Source organism: Nycticebus coucang, chromosome 19, assembly GCF_027406575.1.
Source record: "Nycticebus coucang isolate mNycCou1 chromosome 19, mNycCou1.pri, whole genome shotgun sequence".
NCBI classification, from domain to species: domain Eukaryota; kingdom Metazoa; phylum Chordata; class Mammalia; order Primates; family Lorisidae; genus Nycticebus; species Nycticebus coucang.
The window spans coordinates 57,551,115-57,573,254 of record NC_069798.1 but is presented as its reverse complement, the minus strand read 5'-3'; the positions used below and the strand labels follow the sequence as shown (position 1 = coordinate 57,573,254).

The following is a 22,140-nucleotide window of genomic DNA, read 5'->3' as shown; positions in this document are numbered from 1 at the left end:
CAATTTGTCAGAGTTGCACCCCTCTGAAATGCCACCTCCATCCACTTGCATCAAGGAGAAACCTGGGGGTCTTCCCACTTTCCTCCTTCACTGTCCATGACCTCTTGGTTTGCTCTTCCCGGGCCTCACACTTCATCCATCATCTCTTCCCATCAGGGGATCCCCGGCCACTCCGCTGCCAGTGGAGCTTTAAACAAGTCAGTCATGATTGACCATTAGCCGTAAAAAGGAAGGAAATTCTGATACGTGCTATAACATGGGTGGACCTTGACGACCTGCCTAGTGAAATAAGCCAGGCAAATATTAGGACAATGATAAAGGGCAAATATTGTCTGATTCTGCTTCTACCAGGTTCCTAGAACAGGCAAATTCATAGAGACAGAAAATAGAAGAGGTTCCCAGGAGTGGGGAGAAGAGGCGGGGGGAGGGGGTGAGTGTTGAATAAGGACAGAGTTCTGGGCTCAGCACCCATAGCACTGTGGATACAGCGCCAGCCATATACACGAAGGCTGGCAGGTTCGAACCCAGTCCTGGCCTGCTAAACAACAATGACAACTGCAACGACAACAACCAAAAAATAGCCGGGTGTTGTGGCAGGGCCTGTAGTCCCAGCTACTTGGGAGGCTGAGGCAAGAGAATCACCTAAGCACAAGAGTTTGAGGTTGCTGTGAGCTGTGATGCCACAACACTCTACTGAGGGCAACATAGTGAACTTGGCATCAAGAAAAAGAGCCAGAGCTCTCCTGGGGATGAGGAGAAAGCTCTGGAAATGGACAGTGGTGGTTACACATCACAGTTACTTGATGCTACTGAATCATACACTTTCAAAGTAACAGTTGTAATAATGCAGTTGTGACTCTTCCAGCCTCTCCCCTCGGAAGTCTTCGCACACCCTGCAGGGGAAACCCCGACCCTGTGTGATGGGACGGGGGCAGACTAATCTCCCCCACTCCTCCGATTCTCACCTCTCTTCTGGCAAAATAAGAACTTCCACTTCTGCTCCCTCCCCTGGAGGCTGCCAGGACTGGACAGGGAGGGAAGAGGGTAGGGTCCTACTTTGGGTAGGGGTCTCCCCCTTCACCTCCTGTTCTCTCCTGGCCCTGCCTTGTCAACTTCCCGCCCTCTCCCTCCCTCCTCCCTCCTCTCTGCCCCTGCCTTGGGTCTTGTTTTGATTCTGCTCCTGCCACCCAGCCCCCTCAGGGACCTGCTCAGCCCAGCCTGCAGGGACAGCTGCTCTGCTCTGTTCCCTGGGACCAGAATGCAAAGGTAGCCATGTGGTTTTGGCCATGGGGCCCAGTCCTGACCTCCAGCCTTGCCTTAGAGCAGTGCAGTTGGGTCAGACCTTCACCCCCATCTGCTTCTGCGTCCGCTCCTCCGTGGAGCTGGCTCAGACCCACTCTGTGGGCAGACATCCTTCCCTTCTGCCCAGACAGCCCTTTCCTGCCCAACCTAATAGCAGTTTCACCACGAAGAGCTAACCTCGTGCCAAGCACTGTTCTGGGTGCACCATGTAGTCACACGCGTTCACTTTGACAGCCCTATGGAGTGGGAAGTGGTTTCATTGCCCTTGTGCAGAGTTATTTAAGCCATTCCTTGGAAGCCACAGGCCTGGTCCTGCCTCATATCCCCCAGGCCAACCTGCCTCATCCTGGTCTCTATGCCTCTGCATGTCCTGAGCCCTCATCCTGAAAGACAAGTGATGCCTTTTCTTGAAAATCTTTGCTGGCTGCCCCAGACAAGCAAGATTCTTCTTCTTCCGGTTCCACTTGATACCACTGCAGGAAGCCCAGGTGACACTGGGCTGACGGTGTCCTCACGTCTTGCAGAATGTCCACATTACTCACCACTCTTTAGAGCCCCCCAAGCTAGACTAGTGCCATGTACTCAGTGCTATTTGGGTGAATGCATTAATAATATTTGTTACTCCCAGGTTTTCTCTGGGAAATATGAATGTGAAGTGAAATGAAGATGTTATTTCCCAAGTCACAGTGCTAGGGCACCGAAAAAGACACTTAGTATATTACTATTACCATTTTTTCCTTGACCAGTACCTATGGATTGGGCAGGCTTTCTATTTTTATTTACTTATTTATTTTTTGATGGAGTCTTGCTCTGTCACCCAGGCTGGAGCACAGTGGCACGATCACAACTCACTGCAGCCTCCAGCTCCTGGGCCTGAAGAGCTGGGACTGTAGACGTGGGTCCCCATGCCCAATTAATACAATATAAAAAATACTTGTTTTGTAGAGCCAGGAGGTTTTGCTATGTAATCTAGTCTGTCCTTGAACTTCTGGCCTCAAGTGATTTTCCTACTTCAGCCTCCCTTAATGCATGATTGGCTTTTACCTGCACACATTCAAGGTAGAGAGCAGAGTAGTGGCTTCTGGGGGCAGGGAAGGGACACGGATGGGGCAGGAAGAATACATAAACTGGAGGAGGCATGTGGTGACCTTTTGGAGTGGCAGAAGTATCTTGCTTTGTAAACTGGCTACATGGCCAAGTACATTTGTCAAAACTCATTGCACTATGCACATAAAAATATATGCATTTTATTGTTGATACACTTTGCCTTAAAGTTAACTTAAAATTAAATTTAAGCAAGAGGAGAAACCTTTATGGATTTATTGTTAGATTAGGAAAGATGGGTTAATGATGGGTGGAGTTTGGTTGCATCACTGTTGTAGCCAGATCTAGTTTCGGGGCTTGTACTCACTCTTTCTTTTCTACCTTGTCTAAATGGAAAATCAGCACTCATTGAGTTACTGCAGCTGGAAGTAAGAAAAAGCAGAAGTAATGAGCAGACTGACGCTGACTCCCCATGGTGCTTAATTTTAGTACCAATGCCTGTAGGAATTCTTCGCAACTTCAGTGTGAGGCTTAACTCATGTGATGAATCATCAATATTGAGAGTAGGTAGGGAGATTGCAGCAATAAACAATCACTGCTCAAAGAAAATCAGGTTGTGAGTGGCCTTTAAATAATAGACTTATTTAAGAAAATCTCTGTAAACCCCACCAGCTTTTTAATCTGCCATTCTTTTCAAACGTTTAGTATAGAATGTTCTCTGACTAATTCACAGAAATTTTAGAAGTACGTACGTCTTTCATGTAGGAGCGAAAATGAGTCTTAGCAATTAGGTGGTGGTGTTCTTTGTTTTTTAAATGAGCTGAGACTTTCCTTCCTGCGTCTCACCTTCTAGCCCAGGGCTCCTGAAATCAGTGGAGCTCTACTCGTCATACATTATATGTGATCTTTAGCACTTTGAAGGATCCATGATATGTTCGGGGAACTTACCTAATGTCCTTTGACGGTAAAAGTGAACCACCTTGGGATACTGCTGTGTAGAGCTGAGATGAATCTGCCAAATCTAAATTTGTTCAGATGCTTCGTATCCTGCCGCAATCATGTAAATGAACAAGAGCATTGTGTCCCAAGTTCAGGCTGTCAGGAGAAATGTATGGTCACATCTTTGTGAGGTTCCATCAAATAAAGACTTGCCTTTGATCTGGGGCTATCCTAATGACTTTTGGTATCATAGCCCATTTTGTCAAAGTAAAAGATTCCTATTTTTAAGGATGAAGAAAATTGGGATCTCTACCTCGTTCTTGGTATTAGCGCTTGCTGCTGGTGGGACGGGCACATCTTTGCTGAGCTGTTTTGTGTGTTTTCTGGAAACAGTCATTTCAAAAAATGGTGTATCCATAAAGCTATGATGTTGCATCTGTAAGGCTTGTTATGTCCAAAATAGAATGCAAAATGATTATGAGAATATATTGCATTCTGCAGCACAACAGAAAAATCTTGTAAAAGGTAACTATTGCGAGCTGATTTGGGGATTGGTGACTCCGGAGTCATATACTGCATTTAAGGAATTAAGGAAAGGGCAGGTGTAAATCTGTGGTTGGCAAACCACGGCCCACTTTTGTAAATACCGTTTTATTGGAACTGTCAAGAAGGAAAAAAACTTTTCCTCTAATGTCTTACTTAGCTTCCTTGTCTGGGGCCTGGAAATTATACTGACCACAAAAACCAGATTAATAGGAGAAAACGTTTATTCATGAATGTAAGATGTGCTCAGTAAAGTAACTCCAAGGATTGGTTAGAATTTGAGGCTTAGCTACTCAGTAGGGGAAGAGGGTGGTGAAAAGGTCTCTAGGGCAGTGGTTCTCAACCTTCCTAATGCTGTGACCCTTTAATACAGTTCCTCATGTTGTGGTGACCCCCAGCCATTAAATTACTTCATAGAGTAGCAATGAAAATAATTTTTGTTTGTATTAAAGGGTTGCAGCAATAGGAAGGTTGAGAACCCTTTCCCCTGTAGGGGAAGAGCAAATAGGAAAAGACAAAAGGGTTCCAGGAAAGACCAGAGGGTTTTAGGATTAGGAATGGGAGATGAGGGCGGCACCTGTGGCTCAAAGGAGTAGGGGGCCAGCCCCATATGCTGGAGGTGGTGGGTTCAAACCTAGCCCCGGCCAAAAACTACACACACACACGGAAAAAAAAGAAAAAAAAAAGGAATAGGAGATGAAAAAGTTTGTGACAATGTGAGTTTGTGTGTGTGTGTGTGTGAGTGGTCTTCCATTTTCAGGGGCATGAGACTCCCCCAGAGAGGGGATTGAAGGTAGATTTACCCTCAGTCTGCCTCCTAGAAATAGACCTGCCCCCGAAAAGGGAATTCATGGCCCTTCTCAAGTCTCAGATTTTCTTTTTTAGTCAAATAAGGGAAGTGCTTTTGGCCTCTATTGAATCTCAGCTGTCTTTGATTAAAATAATTTTTATAGCAGCTCTGGGCTCCCAGTGGGTCCCCACAGAACACAGCCTTGCCTATTCCTTGACTCTGCCTATCACTGCTTTCACACTTCCAGGCCAGAGTCAAGTATCTGCAAAAGACTGGGATCCTCAAAATCTAGAAGCTGAAAATGCTACAACCCCTTCGCAGGAAAAGGTTGTAGATCTCTGATGCAGATAAAATTGTGTGTAATGGGAAAACATTCAAAAAACAAAATTGATTTAAAGTTTCAGTTCTGGGATTTGTGGTTGGGGAAAAAATTAGGAGCCTGGAATGCCCATGTATGGCTCATTTATAAAAACATAAATTTATACTTGGGAAGTTTGTTTGGGTCTCTGTGTCCTGCACGTGGAAAGTGGAGGCGGGGGGAATGGAGGTCTGTAGTAGAGAGAGGCCTTGCTCTCCAAGGGTCTTGCCTTCCCCTTGCTGTCTTTAATGCACAACTCCTAGTCCTTAGCCCTTAACCTCCAGCAATGACTCGTGCTTCCATGGCCTGGCACTGTCTTAAGACCCTACCCTGAGATAATGCCTTAAACTCTTGCATCTGAAGCTCATCTCAAGGGCTCAGAGCCTGTGTCGATCCTGCGCAGGATGCAAAGTCAGCTGGGATACTTAATCACATAAAGAAAATTCCAGTGTCCTCTCCTTGACTTTCGTGCTTGCTGTTGTCTCTGGAGCATAAAGAACAGTGGGCCAGCCTATAGGCTTCCGAAGTTGCAGTATCCTAACCGGCCCTGGCGGGAAATGACTGTTGTTTGTTTGGTGGTTCTGTCTAATGCCTGTGTATCAGTGGTCTCCAACCTACATGGCACCAGGGACTGGTTTCATGGAAGGTAATTTTCTGCAGAAGGAGGATGGTTTTGGTATGAGTCTGCAAGCAATTGATTTATTATGGTCTCTGTGCAATCGGACCTCTCTGCTAATGATTCTGTATTTGCAGCTGCCCCCCAGAACTAGCACCACCCCCTCAGCTCCTCCTCAGATCATCAGGCATGAGATTCTCACTAGGAGCGTGCAATCTATATCCCTCATAGCCACAGATTACAGGAGGGTTCTTGCTCCTGTTAAAATCTAATACTGCCCCTGATCTGACAGGAGACTGAGTGATGGGGAGCGGCTGTAAATACAGACAAGCTTCTCTCTCACGCACCCCCTCACCTCCTGCTGTGCAGCTCCGGCCTCCGACTGGTACTGGTACTCATCCGAGGCCTGGGGGTTGGGGGGCTGCTGCTGTATATAATTGATTGAATACACATGATCAGCTGAGGAAGCCTCTCCTTTCAGCCCTCTGTTTACCCTCCCTCTTTTCCACGGTTCTTTTCTGGTCACACAGCCAGGCTCCTTGAGGGAAGGGCTTAAATATTTGTTTACCCACCACTCCGTGTTCTGTGGATGTACAGCTGTTGGTGAGACTTTGGTTTGTTTCCCTTGTTGGGCTTCACCTGCATGCCTGCGTGCCAGTTACTTCACCTCAGAATTCCAGCTGTCATGGTAGTTGGTCATTTTTATTTGCTATGCCCATCTGTCTGTCTGATGGCATCTTGTATTGCGCCTTCTGTCCGGACAGCCAGTGACTCCCCTGACAGCTCTTCCTGGCTTTAAAATAACCATCAGCAACTATTTCTAGGCCGTCGTTGGGTGATCAGAGCAAGTGAGGAGAAAGCAGTGTGTTTGATGAATGCCAGAGTTAACCTTGGCCTCCTGTGTGAGCTGGACACCTGCGCGGCTTCTTTTCAAGGAAGACTAGGACACCACTTTCATTTGGCAACAAGTCTGAGCAATAGGGAGATCTTACTTGATCTGGGAAGGATATTGATTAGACATAAAAGAGTTTTTCTTTTGACTGTTGCTAAAAATCGAAGTAATGGCTGCTTCTGTTAGGGTGTTAGTTCTAACTAGACACTTTCATTAAATTAAACCGAAGTCATAAAGGAAGAACTTTCTAATGTGAGTTGCTGTCCATTTAAATAGTTCAAATGCCCACTCCCCCATCTCACATAAATGCATCCTTACAAGATCATTAACAGATAATATCTGTAAATTGTTTTTGAGGTATGAGACACACTGAACAAGCAGCTGGGCCATGCTGTTGTGCAGTTGGAAACCTGCCATGTATCCAGCAATTATTTAGGTCATAGAATATTTTTACTAGAAGGTACTTGGGGGGGACCGTCTAGTCCAGAGTCCTAATTTTATAGGTCAGGATATGGGCTGCTCATGGAGGGGCTGTTTGCTTAAGGTAACCCATCTACATGTGGGTAGGATAAGAGCAAAGGTCCTTGTCTCCCGATTCCTAGTGGTAATACTTGGTGGATATTCAAACAAATCCCAGTGGTCATCATCCCCCATTATAATATGTTAATTTCTAAAAGTGCCTCGATTCTAATATACTTTGACTTTATGCATGGCCAAGCTGTGAAGGGTCCAACTCATTCAGTGTTCATGTACGTGATTGAATGGAAGGCCCCTGTGGCTCGGTAGCGCCCTCATGGGCAACCATGACAGCTCGGTTCCTCACTTGTGTTTCGTGACAGCAGAATTGGCATGCACCCCAGCAACACCTCCTGGCACTACATGCCCGTGACGCCTACTACCTGTGCAGATGGGAACAGCACCCGGGCTGTGACCAGGCCTATTGGGCATGCAGTTGTCCCACCAGGCAGTGCTGGCAGAGCCAGGCCTTCTGTTGTGTGGTAAGTCCCTGGGGTGACCTTGGCATTCTGGCTGCTCTGCTTGCTGCTTTCTTCTTTTAATCCAGGCAGCTTCCAACACTGTCAGCATCTCCCTTGGTCACCCAAGACGTTTAAATGACTGTGTTCACTTTCTGAATTCTTTCCTTTGTCAAATACAGCAAGTCAGGCTGCTCATAGGAGAAGGTGGCGCAAATATCAGAGCTTGGGCCAGTGCAGTTCTCAGCTGATATTTGTCAAAGTCCTGGAATCCACTGCCCTGTTCCATTAAAATGACTGCAGTCACACCAATTGCACTATGCATGGACCCAGCAGTTGTGTCCTGGGAAGGCTGCTGTCCAGTCCCAGAGGACAAAAAGTCAATGACACATCTGTCATCGGGCGTTCCTATTCTTGCCCTTAATTGGAGCATTTGCTAAGATCCAATATGACTAAGTGGTCTTGCCAGCTGAAATAATGGATGAAATGGAACTGTAATTATTTTGTTTAATCCAATTTCAAATATTTATATTTTCTTGAAGATTTAAATAGATGGCCTGTATCAGAAAGATGTGCTATTTCAGTGGAAACAGAAAAGCAGTACAGGGCCTAGATTAATCTCTGAATTTGAGATTTTTCCTCAACACAGCCATTGAATATAAGGTCCTCACAGAGACCATCAAATGGAACAATTCAAGGTCAGCCAAATGTAATCAATATGAGCTCATGCCAATTTCACGAAGAGGCTTCATAATTAATCCTGCTGTCATAGAATGTGTGAAGTTTCTTAAGAGTATAAGCAGAGTGAAACTATCTGGATTATTTACTTCACTGGCTTTTTTATCCTCAGGCTCATATGCCTGGACTTCTAAAAGCAACTGGGTTTATAAAAATTCAATGTCGTAGACCTTAATTGTTTTACCACCCACCACATGGAGCAGTTTGCCATACCTACACCTTTTATGAAGATGCATAAAATTATAATTTAAAGAAGAAATTTTATTTTGTGAAAATATACGATGCTGTAAAAAGGTATCTCCAAAGTACCAAATATCCATGACCCCCAAACAGCAGTAACACAACACACACCCCCTTTGGTTTCATCTATTATACAATTGATACTCTTTATGTAACTAAGTCCAGTTTGATGAAGGTGTGTTTGAAAATAAGTTCTATCTTGTGAGCCATAATTTTTTGGAGAATGCCCTCCCTGGGCCTCTGTTCCTCTCCTTGTGATCTGTTTTTTCTTGATCTTTACTTTAGGCTCTTTTAAAAATAAATTGTAGTGACATTTAAAAATTGTTCTCATATATTTCCTTATATACTTGCGTTTATACATTCTACCAAAGTGTCCTTGCCTTTTAAAACTTAACAAGTATTTTATTGGAGTATCACATCTTACTCTTCCTGTTAAGGAAAGCAGGTTCCTAAAGCAGTCACCAGTAGGATTTGTGAATAATAAGCTTGACAGAGAACTCCGAATTTCTTTTCTGGCCTAGGTGGACTTGGTTTCTATTCCTTTTCTTCTGTTGTTGACTCACATCTTTAGACTTTCTGATGGAAGAAGGAGAGATTGATTCATCACTTGCTTCGGTCCATAGCCTCATGCATTTTCCATCTCTTTACCGAACTAATCATCATCATTACTAATTATGCTCCAGAAAATAAGCTAGAATGCAGTACACGAGATGGCTTCATGTAAAGCATATCCATCTATAAATCAAAGAGGCTGCTGTCAAAATAGCTTGAGTCCTCGGGCTGAGCATCGAAAATAAGGAACTGTTTCCCTATTCTGCTTCTGTGCTCAGCTTGTATTGTAAGGCATAAAACTTACTTGAATGGCACCAGGATTTGAGTAGTATAATCTAATTTTAAGGGAGCTTAACACAAATTAAGAGGGCATTACTTGGAACATAAATTCATGAATAAAATTTCTTGTTGATTTTGGTGAAAAATGATGGTGTGCCTGTCTTGGGGCAGGGCCAAGAAGAACACTTACCCTCCTCCTCCCAAGCTGTTCCAAGTGGCAGGCCTTTAATAGCCAAGAAGAGCCTCTGGGCAGATCACATCCAACGCTGGTTCCGGTGGAGAGGACAGAGGGAGCTAGTACTGTTCTCTCTGAGCCCCTTCCCTGGGTCGTATGAACTCTCCAAACTCGCTTGACCTTCAGCCACAACTCTGCCCTGTTATCCTGCTTGGCTAGGGAAGGAAGGAAGCAGGAAGCAGGCTCAGAGAAGTTAAGGGACTTGCTCTGGTGTCACAGCTGGTTAGTGACAGCTAGGATTTGAACCCAAGATTATTTGTGGCCAGAACCCCTTTTTTTCCCATGCTGATAAACTGCTTTCCACATTGTTATACAGAAGGTAAAGTAAATAATATGGAAGGAACGTTAATATGTAAACTGGCGGTCACTGTTGTGCTGTTCACGTGATGAAACATTTTGTCTCCAGCCGCATTTACATTAAGAATGATTTGTACTGGGTGTGCTTGCTAAGGAACGAGTCTCCAAATTCATGCAGTTGCAGGAATCTGTACTTTTGTGGTACTCTTCCCCCAGTTGTGTTGTTTCTGCTTCTTCCACCCCCATATACACACATGCCCATCTCGTCTATCTTATCACTTAACCTCTGCCAATGAGCTTGAACACGGAGGATAGATCAGAGCAAGATTCGTCAATGAACCCTATATTTTGTTTTTGTTTTTTAAGAAAAAAATAAGTGTGTTACCTGGCTTATAAAGTTAGAAGCCTCGTACTACTCAGGTTGAGGATTTCTGTGGCCAGAACACATTCCCTGCTCTGGTCATCTGGGGCTCCGGTTTCTGAGCCCTGCCCACTAGCTTCCACTATCACCTGTGCCTAGTGGTCAGCACACTGGACGGCACAGACCAGGCTGTCTGGCTGTAAGCACCTCCACCTGCCTCCTATGCCCCTCCTTGCTCAAATTTCTCTATTCTAAAAGTAAAATGAAGCAGGCCTCCGTCCTCCTCCCTCTAAGCCAGTGGTTCTCAACCTTCCTAATGCTGCAACCCTTTAATACACTTCCTGTGGGTCCCGACCCACAGGTTGAGAACTGCTGCTCTAAGCTACCATCCTAGTCTTCTACCTCGCTACATCCTTTATAGACCTCCCGGGTCTCATTGTATGTACCCTAAGGGCTGTTATTCTCTTCACTTGCTCATGGCCTTTTGACCAAGGTTCTAAGAGACTCCCACCAGGTCTGTCCAGCCTACCTGGAGTGAATTATTCTCCTACTCTTAACCTTTTTGGTGTTCTCCCATTGCCCACTCTAAAGTCCCCTTGGCCTGGCACTGAAGGCTGTCTACACTCCCCAGACTATGGCCTGCACATGACCAAGCTCATTTCTTCTCTCCCAGGGGAATCTACTGTCCCCATCTGGGTGTGGTGCTTGTAGGTTCTCTGAGAGTTTTATTTCTTTAAAAGTCATCTGTATCAAAGACCTAAACAGAAGGGCTAACCCTGTAAAATTCTCATAGAGAAGACATCTGTAAGTTACTCTAGTATTAGAAAACAGTCCTCTAGCCAGTGTTACAGCTAGAGTATAGAAGTAACTCTGCAATCACTCACCTCTTTTCCTTTGCCCATGCTGATTTCTTAACCTGAAATAGTCTATCCCCTGATTGACATGCCTAATTTCTATCCATTATCCCGATTTTTTCACTAAGCCATCCCAGGTTCCTGCAGCTCCTTAGTATTTATGTTACAATTGTTGAAGTACTTAGAGGTTCCGCCTTGAGGCTGGTACTTTCTCATGGAGGAGTAACAAGTTTTAGTTACAAAGGACAATAATAAATACTGTAATGCTGGACACATACTAGATATTCAATGAAAATTTTAATGAATAAAAGAACGAAAGAACAATTAAATTCACTTGTTCATTCTTACCTAACTTGAAATCATTCATGAGTGGGATCTGGCTCTGTGTTTTTAGTGTCGTGCTTTGTGTGTGAAAACACTTCCTTAGTTAGTCAATAGGTGTGTAGGTGATCTTGACATTGAACTTTCTGAATGCTCCATTAACATATTTTACTTTCGGTAACTTAATTTGGGTGCTTTGAATACAACTTCAGAATTTTAAAATAGCTTGGTCTTTTGATTGTCACCTGATTTTTATCAGTGATTTTTTTTTTTGTTTTGTTTTAAAGTGGTTTGCTTTTCTGCATTCTTAATTTTGATCTTAACAAATGGTATGCCATAGGGAGGGAGTGCTTCCTTAATTTCACAAAAAAAGTTAAAAAGATTCCCTTTTTAAAAAAATGTAAAGGAGCTTTTCTGTTATTAGCTCCCACCTTCAGGTATAGGTGTGGTTCTAGGACTAGCAATTATTTCTACAACAGTGGTTGAATAGTTCTTCCCAAAGTCATCATGGCTCTATCCAGAGACTCATGATTTGGCTGATTTCAGTAGGAAACAGAGTTGGGAAGAGCCTTTATTGAAAGTCCACTGGAGCACCAGAGGGATTCCCAACTTCAGTTAAGTGGATCTACGTTACTCTGCCTCCCCTCCAGACAAGGGTGCTAACACTACTCTTCATTTTGTACGGGGAGGGATGCTCACCAGTATTCCCTGACAACCTTTCACTGTATTGTGGGACCTCTGTAAATTGACCACCCAATGGACTGAAACAAACTGATTTTAACATATGGATGTGATCAACATAAGGAACTAGGCCTACTGTGCTGACACCTGATGAATGTCTGGTCTATGAAAATTAGGTCAACTTAAGGAGGTGGTCAATGCAGGGAGGGTGTCAACTATGGAGGTTCTACTGTATAATATCTGATTTTGAGTAGTGAATTAATAGTACAATCTTCACTTTATATCCGCAGGGGAATGGTTCCAGGCCTGCTTACAAATACCAAAACCTGCAAATACTCAAGTCCCCAGTGGGCCCTGCCAGATCTGAGTATATGAAGAGTCGGCCCTCTTTATACGTGGCTTCACATCTCACAAATATGGTATTTGTGATCTTTCTTTACTTGTAGATGTGGAGTGCACCTGTAGGGAGAGCCAACTGTCTTTATTTTGAAAATTGATGTTTATGTGGACCCCCACCGCTAAAATCAGTGTTGTTCAGGGTCAGCTATACCAACTTCTAGTCATGTCACTTGCTGCAAGCTTAAATAATAATGAAAGAAAAATAACAGACTGGAAAATATTAGGGATGCTTTTGTGATGAATGTGCCTTTTGGGACCCTCATTGCCTTAGGGTTCACCTCTGCATCTGGTGGTGGTGTTGTGAGTTTTTGTTTTGTTGTGTTTTTGTATCTTTGAAAACCAATAGGTAAGAATTACCTTGGTTCAAATGATTTGATGGGGAAGACAAAAGATGCCTTCCTATGCTTCTTCTGCAGTGTTGTTTTAATCACCTATGAGAGATGAACAGTCCTCACCCACAGATGTAAAGTGAGTGAATTAGTTCCATGTAGCATCTAGGTTTGGGAAGTTGTTTGAATCTGGCAGTTAAGACTTACAGGAGGGTAAGGAGAGGCAGGAGAACAGTCAGAGGGTCTAAGGAAAGAAATTTATTTCTAGGAAATGCTATTAGTGGAAGCAAGAGAAGTTCTCCATTCTGTGTTAGAAGGACAACCCAGGGTTGGCTGAAATGTACAAAACAGAAACAACAGACCCCTCTGCATGAAACACAGAGGGATCGCTGCACCACCGCAGGCGCTCATCCCTTTTCCAATGAGCAAAGCATTTGCTCTGACATGCTATCCAAGACAACTTTCACTTGCTTTTCTCTGGACCTTTACAGGAATCCCATGGCTTCATGAGTGGGAAATTTTTCAGCTTTTGACCCAGCGTCAAGACTTTTGAGCAATTTAAATGTGTTGACATCTCAGCTTCTTTGGAGTAATTAATTTTTATTTGTATTATTTGTCTCCTTCAGACATGAACGCACCTGCAAATGCTAGACGCCCGTGAGCTGGCAGCACAGGGAAGGCGCTGAGTGGTGGCCTCTGAGACCAGCTCATTCACCTTGGCCTTGCCCTCCAGCTCACCGTCAGCCATGGAGACGCTCTCCCAGGACTCCTTGCTGGAGTGTCAGATCTGTTTCAATTACTACAGCCCCCGGCGAAGGCCCAAGCTGCTAGATTGCAAACACACCTGCTGCTCTGTGTGCCTCCAGCAGATGAGGACGAGCCAGAAGGACGTGAGGTGCCCCTGGTGCCGAGGGATCACCAAGCTGCCCCCGGGCTTCTCCGTGTCACAGCTCCCCGACGACCCCGAGGTCCTGGCGGTCATCGCCATCCCGCACACTTCGGAGCACACTCCGGTCTTCATCAAACTTCCCAGCAACGGGTGCTACATGCTGCCCTTGCCTATCTCCAAGGAGCGCGCGCTGCTGCCGGGCGACATGGGCTGCCGCCTGCTGCCCGGGAGCCAGCAGAAGTCTGTCACCGTGGTGACCATCCCTGCGGAACAGCAGCCTCTGCAGGGCGGGGCGGCCCCCGAGGCGGCCGAGGAGGAGCAGGACCGGCGGGGCGTGGTGAAGAGCTCCACCTGGTCCGGGGTGTGCACGGTCATCCTGGTGGCCTGCGTCCTGGTCTTCCTCCTGGGCATTGTGCTCCACAACATGTCCTGCATTTCTAAGCGCTTCACTGTGATCTCCTGTGGCTGAAGGGGTTGCAGGGCAGTCTCTGTGGGTGTCAACTTAGGGGTTGAGCAGGTGATGGTGACGGGGAGAAGATGGGAGGTGACACTGACCATTGGGTGCCGAGTGGTGGCCTCTGGGATGCCCCTTGATTCACCCCAAGATGGACGCGAAGGGCAGAAGGTGAGGTCTCAACAAGACGCCAAGCAACTTGTTCTGAGTTTTCACGGCAACCGCTTCGAAGATGATTGCATGCCTTCTCATAATCATGTATTAAATGGACTGTAATTTATGATTTTCAGAATCATGTTACGAGATAGACGTACTCTACTTAGACGTTAAACTGTACAAGTGTGCACAATGTTGATCTTCTTTAAATGCGGTAGATTAGAACAAAGTTGCTGTGTAAACAAGTAGATTCAAACCTGCGAATCCGTGTAAAAATTCAGTGAAGACATGCAGTCCTGGCTTCTTCACTTTTTTTTTTTTTTTTAAATGAAACCCAGTCTTCATTTAGTTGCTGAGGCTTTTTATACATTTTGAATGGCACCCAAATCAGAATAAGTTAAGTGGACAACCGTTTTTTAGAGAAAATATTTGAACAAATGTCTCCAATGTGTTGTGTTTTGTCACGCACCTTCCTCTCTCCTCACTTGTAATTAGAGCTTGCTACGTGCTCATTAAACTGAAAGCCCAACAGGGGAGCAATAAACCTAGAAATAATGAGAAATGCCTGATCCCACAGGAAACCTGTATGTATGCCAATTTTTCTCAAGCCATCTCACAGAACGAGAATTTCAAATGTAAATATTGTGTATTTGTGTGTGTGCGTGTGTGTGTCTAATTTGATTTACCTCAGGTTATTGAGTCTTGAGAAGAATCCCAGGAGGAAACCTTCGTGGGCATGACTGAAACAGTGTCTGACCTGGTGACCACTGTGTGGACACCTGGACCCTCCCCGTGGGGCATCTGCCACACGTCCCCTTCCGTCCTTGCTCTTCTTCCGTGGACGAAATCTTGTGTTTTGAAAGACATACATGGCGGGTAACAGAAGAATCTATCTTTTCTCCCAGGTTGAGCGTATTTTAATGGCCAGGAGGGTCCTAAACTGCTGGCAAACCCACATGGGCATTTTAATAGCTCATCTGTGATGATTTCTTAAAAGATGTTGTTTCATGTGAGTTAAACCAGCTAGAATTCTAGTTTTCTCTTGTTGGCTTAAGTGGGGGAAATCTCTTGTATTTAAAGATATGCTTTTATTGAGAAAAGTGGTAAGTTAAATGAACAACTCACATTCCCAATGTATGTGGACCAATTCCTCATAAACTGTCAAATATTCTTAAATGTGCAATGGTCTAGAGCTGGTTATGAAGAAAGATCTGCTAGCATTAAGGGATGAATCCCTATCTCTGGGACCGTGTGCATTCAGAAAGAGCTTGAGCTTGACAGTTCTCATCTCATTTCTTTTGTGGGATTCATGAAGCAAGTGGTGTGTGACAAGGACTTCACTCATAAATATAACTGTTTTTATGTTCCACTGAATCTCTGAAAATAGCGGGGAGGGGGAGGGAAAGGGAAGGCAAGAGAACTAGTGACTGGTTCCAAAAAGCAAGGCTAGATAATAGGCTTGTGAGGCCAGACACTTTATTTATTTTATATGCTGACTGTTATCTTCAAGCAGCACAAAATAGGCATATTAAAGTGATGGAATTAATGTGAAATAAAACAAAAATGCGATGGCTAGACTACAAACCTAACACTGTTAATTGGCATGAAAACTCAATATAAAATTAGGAGCTCTGTTTTTCAGAATTTTCAAATTTGTCAAGTAAGACCTTTAGGAAATGTCCTTGAAAGCTCAAACTAGAAATTAGGTTAAAATGCCATTTTATTGTGCAAGCTATTGGGCATTATACAACAGTAATCTAGGACTTATTTGGTATTAATAATTTAGGTATCATATTAGCTGAATACTATCCTCTATTATGTAACATAATATACTGTTGGGTTAGTGTCAATTTCTCAAACTCTCCCAGGCTGCTGTAATGCATGTCTGACCTAATTTCTATTTCTCTTGGAGGGAAAAAAAAAAAAAATACACTACAGAAATGTTGTATTAAAATGACTACCTTTCAAATGGACTTTACCCTTGCAATTTTTAGCTATGCCATATTCGAACTAATTTTGTGAGTGCTATCTGCATATATTTGTGTACAGTATGAAATGACCGACCCTGTAGATGTGATCTTTGTGATAGAGTTCTACTTGTGCAAGTAGGTTATATATAGACACTAATGTGTGTGATGATACAGTGTCCTGTGTTTCTTAGTGCAAAACCGTAGAGTAAAATGTCCACAGAACTTCTACCTACAAGGCAGGCCTGTGCTAAAGCTGCGATTAAGCAGTGCAAAATTAATCTGCAGTGCAGTAGATTCTTGACCTTACAATTTATCTTAACAATTAACGACCAAAATCGGAATTTTTTTGTGTGTCTTCCTGACATAAGAAACGTTGTTTAAATGGATTCTGCCTGCAGTTATTTGTGTACTTGCTTCTTAGGATGTGCATTCGTGTGTGTGTGTGTGATGAGAGAGAGAAACAAGAGAGGTCTCAGCCAGCTAGGTGGAACTTTTATAGGCCTAATGATGTTTTAATGTAACTTGGCATCCCATTGCTCTGGCCTCTCTGGCATTTACCAATGACACTAACAAACCATCTGCCCCATGTGACCGAAATCCAGTGACACAATCAACCAGAATTCATATTTGCACATCATTGAAAAGTCACAACTAGAAAGCACAGAACATTAGAGCTACAAGTAACCTCTGGTGGCTTCATTTTATAGAAGAGCCCGCTGAGGCCTGCAGAGGTATGTGGCAGCCTGTCACTCCACAGCCAAAGGGGACCAGAACTTTGCCTTGCAGAGTCCTCTCGTTCCTCCCTAGGTCTGTTGACATCTCCATGTGGCTCTGATCCTTTTCAGGGTTGATGAATACCCTTGTGAACTATTGCTTTAAGCATTTTTTGCAGGTTTATATATTCATTTTAGTTAGCATCTACCTCTCTGGGAAAGGAAGGGAGGGTTGACTTAGGGGTGGTTATAGACATTGAAAGAAAACTATCACTGTGTGGTCTGAATTTAAAAAATTGCCAAACATTGGTGTCCACACCCTCCCACCCTTATGTGTAAAGGACAATGAGTGTTGTGTAAATAGTAATCTAATAAGAAGCATGAATTTTTATCTTTATAAATGATCTTGGCATCAGCCAGAGAATGCTTACTGTGTTATGTAGAGCCAAGTTTGCTACCGAAAAGCATTGTCTTTGGAAAATTTTTGTGTAATGACCTGGGGCATAAGCCATTGTGATGAAAAGGCAGATTGGTTTCAGTTCTAGTGATACTTAGTGATCAAAAAGCTCTAAGGTGTTTTCTTTAAAAATATAATTAAGTTTCGGGCGGCACCTGTGGCTCAGTCGGTAAGGCGCCGGCCCCATATACTGAGGGTGGCGGTGTCAAACCCAGCCCCGGCCAAACTGCAACCAAAAAATAGCTGGGCATTGTGGTGGGCGCCTGTGGTCCCAGCTACTCGGGAGGCTGAGGCAAGAGAATCGCTTAAGCCCAGGAGTTGGAGGTTGCTGTGAGCTGTGTGATGCCACGGCACTCTACCAAGGGCCATAAAGTGAGACTCTGTCTCTATAAAAAAAATATATATATATAATTAAGTTTCATTTTGTGCATGACTTACAGAGTGGGTCCCTTGAAAGTCATACCACATGCTGGTGTAGCCCATAGGATCTTGTAGGTCGGTACTGTTCAATCAACTTTCTGTGATGGTGGAAATATTCTATTAACCTGCACTGTCCACTATAGTAGCCACTAGCCACATTGGGCTATCAAGCAGTTCAAGGGGTTAGTATGAGGGAGGAACTACATTTTAAATTGTATTTAAGTTAAATAGCCCCGTGTTAGAGGCTGCCATGTTGTAAGGCTCAGTCTGAATGGTTTGCATGAGGATCTAACATTAAGGTATTTAATGGAGTAACAGTGAGGCCAAGAAGGGAGTTTATAGGCTGAATAACATGCAATTGGCAAAAAGAAAAAAAAACATGTCTTTCTGACCTTAAAAAGTATGTGATCTCAAGTATGACAGTAAAAATTTATTGATTGCCCTTTGGGGTTACTTGCTAAAGTACTTTGGGCCAAGGAATGATCAATGAAGCTTAAAGCGTGCTTTATTAAGCCCCTTTTCTGGAATCATTAGCTGCATGTGAATCTGTTGTCCAAAAATAGTAGTTAGAAAGTAGCTGTAAAACGTTTGACTTGCAAGGTATGCATGATCTGTTCTGTGAATTGTGTTTGGGGGTCTTGTGGCCAAACAGTAAATGTTACAGAAAAAAAAGCTGAATGAAATCCCTGTTCACTTCCAAATATCTTGCCCTAACATCATTGCTGTGAAACGTAAGAGCAAGCATGTTTTGCGGGGTTCAGAGTGTTTTTTATACGTCCTTGAGGTCTGCCAGCTTGTCATTCTGTTTGGTGTGGGCATATGTGGGCATCATTTTTCAGATGCCAGACTGAAATGTTGGTACTATTTTTAGAGTCAGGATTGTTTTTAGTCTCTCTCTCTTTTTAATTTTAGTTATCACTAAAATATTTGGGGCTTTGCACAAAAGCAGCTTTTTTCAACAGTGAAAAACATTGCCCATGAAATTTAAAAACTTGAAGGTTACTGAAGCTACTAGAATTACTTTTTCAGTGAGTAAGACAAAGCAGAAAATTCATATATATTTTCACATAACCATCAGACTCTTGCAGGTAATCTGGTATTTATTCCAGCCTAGATTTTGATTTGTAGAGTTCCCATCCCTTTATCTGAAAACTTGTCCTGTGTCAAAATTGGTTAGTCTGATTTTCCTTGTTTTCCAAATGGAATGTAAACCAAATGCATTTACTTCCATTTAGCAGAATTGGGGTTGATTTTTTTTTCTCTTGAGACTCATGAATGGGGCAAGACAGTTCTTTTCAGCTTGTCTTTAAAAATAATTTGAAAAGTTTTGCCAAAATGGTAGTTTTTCTTTAGAGGTAAAAGGAAGTTAGTGGTCCAAAGATTATTGTTATAAGAAGAGTAATATGAAAAATACTTCAATTTCTATCTTCCCTTAGAAAAATGATGCTACCACCAACTCAGCATTTTCTTTCCACGCAAGAAGTGTCAATCAGTAGATCTGTCATCCTTGACCTAGATAGAGAAGCTGTTCCTCGACATTTCCATCATTCTCAGTAGATTGTCACCCACAAGGTAGTTCTTACCAAAACAGAAACTCTAGAGGAGAGTGAAATAGTCAAATGATTCTCTAACTATTTTGAAAGCAATAGTCTATTTCAAAAGCAATGATGATCAGTTGCTGGATTTTGTTCCACATGAAACATTTCTAAAAAATAAATGGAAATTAAAGCCATTGATTTTTTTTTTGATAGAATTGACTTACTACATATGTACACACACAGTCATATAGACACATGATTTAGCTATAATTGGAGTTAAAAATCAAATAAAAATACTGTTTTTTAATTTTTAGTTTTATAATGTTGAATTTAGATGTTAATTTCTTAATAGTTGCTACGGGCTGCATATATTATGCCAACCCAGCTACCTTTGGGAGTGTCTGTATGAATATGAGAGTTTTCAAGTATATGAAGAGGTGGGTTCTACCAGATGTACTTTATTGGAAAGCCATTGATCATTGACACACATGTGGGTGGGGCATTTAATTTCTTCCAAATATCTTATTTTTTGGCTCTGCTCAAGTGGTCAGGGATAATGTACCATTATTCCTGAACTTCTGCAATGTGGCTCTCATTTTTCTACACAAGTTTCCTTGCTCAGTGGAGCCAATTATTATTTTATTTTTAGGATTCACTGCCTGGGGTACCCCACTATGTATATCTCACTCACGATGCAGTGGTGCTTGAAACACTCATCCCTCATTAGCTGGGTTTTATTATTCTAATCTAAGAGTTTTGATACTGTTCATATGATAACATTTTTAGGGACAGCCAGTAATATTTGGGGCACAGTGCTGAGGGCCCTCTTGAAGTCTGCAATAGCATGCATCTTCTTTGTTTTTATAAGAGTGCCCCCTGTAACTGTCTTTGTTCTTCTAGAAAAAAATTCAGTACTACAGGATGTAGAGCTGGTGGCCTGTGTGAAAGTCTTTTGTCATCTCCCTGGGTATTAGTTATTGGGTTCTAACAAGAGTTTTCCAAATGATGGTCAGTTTTTAATTTGACATTTCTTTTTTGAGAATCTAGAAGTAGACAGTTGGATAGGATGGTGGTGGAGGAATATGGGCTCTAAAAAGAAGGGGACAGGTACAAGAGAGGCCTCTTAAAAAGAAACAAGTTGATATCTTTGTTACCTCTATGTAAATAGCTGATATCCTATACTGTGCTTCTCCCATGAGGTTTTTCCTGTGTTTGTATCAACAGACAGATAGATAAGCCCAGAGAGTAAGGAAATACTTAGTAAAGATAACACATAGTAAGAGGTGAAGATCCATCAAGGCAGAAGCCAGCTGGAGAAAGAAGTATGGGACAACTGAAAGATAATTTAGTCAATCACAACCTCTCATTCCAGTACGAGCTGCCAGATTCAAGTCTGGACACTCAGCTGACAAGAGAGTCCAAGGGGCCCCCATTTTTCCTACCATCCTAGGCTGTGCTCTTGGCTTGGGTCTTCAGCACACTGGAAAATTTCCGAGCCTGCTCTGGAGATGGTGCAGACTCCAGCGTCCTCTTAATGGTGGAATACAATGCGTTTTTGTGGATCTATCCTGACTTGAGTGTGTTAATACTGTTGGGAAAATAGCCTGGTGGTTGTTATTTGTTATATATGTGTATTTTTTATTTCTTATATATTTTTTTATTCCATCCCTCGTTTATGTTTGCCTCACTTGACAGTTCCAGGTGTGGAAGCTGGTTTCAGCGTGGGGTGGTTACGAACTCCCAACCTAAACCACGTAGCTGGTGCCAGGGTTCCTTCTAGGCAGACAGCTCCGTGGTGGATTCCCTGGCCCCCTTGATAATGAATACTCCAGTCAAATGTCTAGATTAATGCTGCTCGGAGGCTGTTAACTCGAGTCCTTGACATGTTTCATTTACAATTATGTGGATTATTTATTTTAGGAGCTTTTTTTTTCCTTTGAGGGCCAAATAGCCCTACAAATAAATGAGCTGCCAGGCTGTGTAGAGAATATTGTCCAAATGTTGCCAAATATTGACTTCGTAAAGGGGATATCAAGCTGCTGTTTATAAATCTGAATGTCTTAAAAGCATTCTTGCTTGCTCTCTCTGTTATAGATGGTGTCTTAGCCAGTCCTGAGTTTTTTCCAATGAACCCAATTTTAATATATGGTATTTTTGTATGCCAAACTGGTGTCTCGTCCTTTGTATATGTGGTAATGTTGATTTTATGACTACTGTTAAAACACATTTGCTATGATTAAAATTCATAAAATGATTTCAAATAGACTCATGCATTGGGTTTTTGCCCCCCACCCCATAAAGAGCAAAAAAATTGGCTGGGATTTTCATCATCAGTTATTCTAAGAGTTTTATAGACTTGGGTAATGAAGCAGCAAGGTGTCCCTGAGCCAAGGGTTTTCAGTGGAGCTGACTTTGCAAGTGGTTCCTCGGAGCCACTGAAGAACACATCTTGAACGAGTAAGCCAAGGTTCATTTTTGCAGCTTGGGTTTGCACAGCTTCCAGTGGCCCAACCTTGTCCTCCATTGTTTAGAAATGACCTGGCATGCCTCAGGCCCCAGGTGGGTGGGCCCTCACTTTGTGTGTATGTAGAACAACATCATATAGCCTCTGTAATCTGAGGCAGATTGACCTGCCCTTTTGGCTGAGTCCTGAAAGGTATCCTTCAATACATATTGTCATCAATCAGAAGAAGGAATTTTGCAGAGCCTTTTTTTTTGCTAAAAAGCATACTGGCTTTTGATAACCGGATCATAGCCATGAATTTCAGTTCCGTTGAGCAGGTGGCCTCATCCTAATTC

At 43.0% G+C, this 22,140-nt stretch overlaps 1 protein-coding gene across 6 annotated transcripts in view; it reads left to right on the top strand.

Moving 5' to 3' along the window:
• Positions 1-21,602, top strand: part of RNF152 (ring finger protein 152) — a 76,851-nt gene extending 55,249 nt beyond the window's left edge. For 3 of the 6 annotated variants that reach the window (XM_053571713.1, XM_053571712.1, XM_053571714.1), the window contains exons 2-3: positions 12,307-12,435; positions 13,371-21,602. In XM_053571713.1, coding sequence (XP_053427688.1) covers positions 13,491-14,102 — 612 coding nt within the window. In that variant the 5' untranslated portion in view covers positions 12,307-12,435; positions 13,371-13,490 and the 3' untranslated portion in view covers positions 14,103-21,602. The remainder of the gene's footprint in view (positions 1-12,306; positions 12,436-13,370) is intronic. The other 3 variants (XM_053571715.1, XM_053571710.1, XM_053571716.1) reach the window with 1 other exon arrangement.
• The last annotated feature ends 538 nt before the right edge of the window (positions 21,603-22,140 follow it).